This window comes from Trypanosoma theileri (genome assembly GCF_002087225.1).
Source record: "Trypanosoma theileri isolate Edinburgh chromosome Unknown TM35_Tth_36_V1, whole genome shotgun sequence".
Taxonomy (NCBI): domain Eukaryota; phylum Euglenozoa; class Kinetoplastea; order Trypanosomatida; family Trypanosomatidae; genus Trypanosoma; species Trypanosoma theileri.
The window spans coordinates 315,343-319,929 of NW_021639878.1; the positions used below are offsets into that span (position 1 = coordinate 315,343).

General features: G+C 44.8%; 2 protein-coding genes across 2 annotated transcripts; both read left to right on the plus strand.

The window, feature by feature from the left end:
* Positions 1-303: 303 nt before the first annotated feature.
* On the plus strand, positions 304-2,631 carry TM35_000362130 (surface protease GP63; the record flags this gene model as incomplete). The annotated part of the gene is made up of 1 exon (XM_029029398.1): positions 304-2,631. One exon carries the CDS (start codon positions 304-306, stop codon positions 2,629-2,631), a length of 2,328 nt encoding a protein of 775 aa, XP_028879419.1.
* Positions 2,632-3,362: 731 nt separating this feature from the next.
* Positions 3,363-4,586, plus strand: TM35_000362140 (uncharacterized protein; the record flags this gene model as incomplete). Its single annotated transcript, XM_029029399.1, has 1 exon — positions 3,363-4,586. A coding segment is annotated over one exon (1,224 nt), but the record flags the coding sequence as incomplete, so codon positions are not given.
* Position 4,587: the final 1 nt, after the last annotated feature.

A 4,587-nucleotide genomic window follows, 5' to 3' on the forward strand; every position in this document is an offset into this window, starting at 1 on the left:
CTGTGCGTTTCTGACACAACCCCCTCCCACCGCCTGTGCCCGTGCAGTGGGGCTGATGCGGCCCCGCCACGTGTTCATTGTGCGTATCCACAGTCTGCTTGACAGTGGCTCTCTGTTACTTTCATGTGTGTCTCTCTTTTTCTTTTTTTATGGGTGGGGTTATGGTTTCCCATTTCCTCCTTCATTTTCCTTCTATGCTTGACAATCCTGCATTTGATTTTCTGTTGCCAATGTTTCTTTTTCTTCTTTTCTGCATACATAGACACACAAATACACAAACCCTTCAAGATTACACGTGAAGGAATGCGGCGTCTCTTCTTGTTTGCTCCGTTGCTCCTTCTGTACTGCACCCTTGTCACTCTTGCTGTGACAGAGCACCACCGCTGTATGTTTGATACTGTTGCTTTGCGTGTTGGTACCACACCAAACGGTGAAATGTTTCAGAAAATGCTGGGCAAAAGGAAGAATCAAACCACTCGTTTTGCAGAAGATCAAACAACTCCTTCAGGCAGAGAAGAACCGGTTGGGGAAGAATGGAAACCCATTCGCATTGAACTTGTTACTGATTATTTGAAAAAGGGTCAAAACTGTTCTGGTAGTGTTGGTCGTAAGATTGATACCTTATTGAAGAAAGAATTTCCTTGCACAGAAGATGATGTTTTGACGCCAGAGAAAGAGGAAATTCTTGTTAAAAAGATTCTTCCTGAGGCAATTGAACTGCACAAGGAACGCCTTTTTGTTAAACCTTTGAAGGGTCCTATTGTCGTGCCGCAGTTCTCTAAGAATGATGGTCTTTGTTACCAGTTCATGTCACAAGATGATGAACGGGAAAAATCCTTCACCACTGATATGGTGTTGTTTGCTGCTGCACAGCCGACAACTGACGGAGCATTCGCGTGGGCGGCAACATGTGCGACATTAAGTTCCAATGGCCGTCCAGTTATTGGGATCATTAATTACGGTCCACGGTATATTGTGGCCACACCACAGCGTGTCCGCGTTGCTGCTCATGAGATTGCCCATGCACTTGGATTCAATCTCCCTGAGATGGAAATGAAAGATATGGTGGGTAAAGTTAATTCTACGAGTGATAAGGCAGCATTTTTTGTTGTTGCCTCTGACAACACACGGAGAGAGGCCATGAAACAGTATAACTGTGATACACTCAAGGGTATGGAATTACAAAACATGGCGTTTGTGCAAGTACCAGCTTTACCCGTACAAGCAGCAGCCATCCTCGCTCAGGTTGCAAGTGTACAAGAAGATAATGAGGTGGGAGAATCACACAGTAATGTTATGGATGATCGTTTGACAGGGGAGGAGTCTGTTGGCAGTGATGTGCAAGAGAGACGTGAAGAAGAGGGTTCCAGTGCTGCCAAGTTTACACACAATGTACATCATTCATCAGATGTGTTGTCGAAAAGACGTTCACTATACCTTCAAGCTACAGTTGCAGAATCTCCAAACAAATGCACTACTAATGAAGAAGGTGATACTGCGACGGATGAAGAGTGTATTGTTAAGACAACTACAGTTCTTCCAAACAATGAATACAACGAAGGTGTCATGACACGGTCTCACTGGAGTCGTCGTATTGCAAAGGATGAGTTAATGGTTGGTCTCGTCGGTGCTGGGTACTACACCGCAATTACATTGGGAGCTTTCGCTGATCTGGGCTACTACAAAGTTAATTGGACAATGGCAGAGCAGATGAGTTGGGGCAATAACTCTAACTGTGAATTCTTGAATAACAAGTGCGTTAACAGCGGTGAAACGAAGTTCTCCAATATGTTCTGCACAACCAAATCCACTGTGGGTACTGAGTCACTGCAGTGCACATCTGACCGCCAGTCGATGGGGAGTTGCAGCAGCATCGAAGCAAAACTCGTTAATAAGGGAATACCAAAGCAGTTCCAATACTTTTCAGAGAACAATAAGGTTGGTTCAGAAGAATCTGAACAAATGGATTATTGCCCGTTTATTAAGGCAAAGGTGGGTTACAGTTGCATCAATGGTGTGCAGAGCAAAATGCCTGAAAGTAAGATTGGTATCAACTCACGTTGTGTGGAGGGTAAGGATCTAAAGACTGACAAAAAAGCAGCAGTTGGTGCCGTGTGTGTGGAGGTGTCTTGCAAGTTCAACAAGGTAATTGTGCGGTACAATGGAAACGATAAGTGGTACAATTGTCCTGAAGGAAAAAATCTAACTGTGAAGGAGAGTGTGCTTCAGGGTAAAATTGTGTGCCCCAAATACGCTGATGTGTGCAATACAATCAACAAAACTCTGGATGAATCACAAGGTCCAGCAACAGACCCAGACATTGTTGAAGAAGTTCAAACAAGTGAACCAGAATCCACTGAGGTCACTGAAACCGCAAAACCAAGTGAAAGTGCTGCTGCAAGTAATAATGCTGGTAACCAGGGAGTGTCTGTGCCAGTGGTACAAAATGAGACAAGTACGACTAAAGAATCGAAACCCAGCGAAACTAAGGAAGAAAACATTACCTCCTTTTTGAATGGCCAGAATAATAATGCTGCTGCGAAAAAAGGCACTGATGGTTCTTTTAAAGCTTCCGCTTTTGCGAGTGTTATGTTTGCTCTCTTGACACTCTCTGTGATAATGGCGCCATGAGGTCAGCCTCTTATATACATTTGTGTGGAACGCGATAATACGATTTCTTTTTTTTTGTTTTGTTTCTACACATCACTTTAATTTCCTTTGGGCTTTAATTAAATTGCTTTATTGAGTTATATGTGATCCCTCATCTGTTTTTGATCAATGTCATTGTGATGTTCCGTATTACTTGATCACAATGACTGCATGAACAGACGTTGGTGAATCATATGAAAGTTTGTTTTCTTTTCTTTGTGTGTACATGTGAGCGGGGGAAACAAGGGGTTTTTAAAGCATTGCTTTTCCTTGTTTTTATGAGTGTTCTTCTTGGGTGGAGTACACACTGGTAAATGATCTTTTTCTTCTTGCAACACGTGCCGGGCTGAACCCCAAAGACTTACTGTTGAGGCTTTGGAACCACGGGGAACAGCTGCTGGGGTGCGTGGGTATCTTTTTTTTTTTCTTTTCTTTTCTACTTTTATGGGTAATAATATAATGGAGTGATGTGGTGTAGAGGGTCTACAGCAGTTCTGGGTGTTTCGTACTCCGCCCTCACCATTCTCTGTTATTCATTTCTTTTTATTATTATTCTTGTTGTTGGTTATGTTGTGGCCTGTGTTCTTGCCCACTGGTTGGTGCAGTAGAATACTCTCTCTATCTATCTACTTGTTAATATGTCTACTTTTTTCTCTCTCTCTCTCTGTCTTTCTAAGTGTATTTATCCTTGTGAGGGTTCACACCGCATGTCGATGGCGACTCCTGCGCCCCGTCAGCGTCGCTTGTCGTCGTCGCCGGCCACAACGTCGAGTCTCACGGATGATGCCACAAGTGTTACGGATGGAAGTGGCGGCACCCCGTCGGTACTCGTCGGTCTGCCAAGTTCCTCGCGTGATTTGCTGCAGCGGATTGAGCGGCAGAAGGATGAGATTCGAATTCTGCAGGAGGAGAACACACGACTGCGGGGACGAGAGGTGGAGGTGTCGGCACTCACACTTCGTCTGCAGCAGCAGTTCGCCGCCACGCAGTCGCAGGTGGATCGTCTCAAGTCGCAAATACGAATGGAGTTGATGAACCCCGTGACGGAGGAGGAGTATCATGCGATTGACTCGTTAGAAGAGGGAAAGCGGGATCTCCTCGATACGGTGAGACTTGGTATCTATCAACAGCTGGGAACGATGCGGGCCTCAAAGGATACAGCAGTGAAACGGGCAACAGAATTGGCAACAGAAACGGCACGTCTCACCGGTGAAAACAAGGAATTGCAACAGCGATTGAAGGAATTAGAGGCTGTTGTGGAGGCGGAGAGGCAATCGTTTCGTCGTCAACTACAAGAAGCAGAACAGCGCGGCAGTACGGTTGTGGAGTTAGAAGGCAAATCACGTGATTTGGAAGCCAGACTGCGTAATGCTTATATGGATCAGGAACAGTTTCTCACCGCAAAATTAACTGCTTCTATAAAAACGGAAGAGGCCACGCGGCTTTCGGTTCGGTTGCGTGAGGCGGAAATGGAAGCAGAGCGGTACAAGACGAGTGCAGAATGCTCGGAACAAAAATTAGACATATTAAAATCGGAATATTATGAATTAAAATTAAAAAACAGTCAACGTGTGATGGAACTTGAGGCATGTCTTAAAGCAGCAGAAGAAAAGCTTAAGACACTTTCAGATCTTGAGTTGGAATCAGAGTTATTTATATCGAACTTGGCGCAGCAGAGTGATGGGCAGATCTCACTTGCTGCTCCTGTGGCTGTGACGAATGCAGTCAGTGGTGGTCCTAGTGGCTCACAAACTGCACCTACATCTGTGAACGCTTTAAACAATTATGAGAGTTGGTTAGCCTTACCGCGTTCACGCAAACTCGCACATACTTTAACGGTAACGAAACGATGTCTACAGCTAGAGAACCGTGTGACAGCATTGCAGCATGATATTGAGTTTAAAGATAAGCAAATCGCACGTCTGCAAGCATCACTAG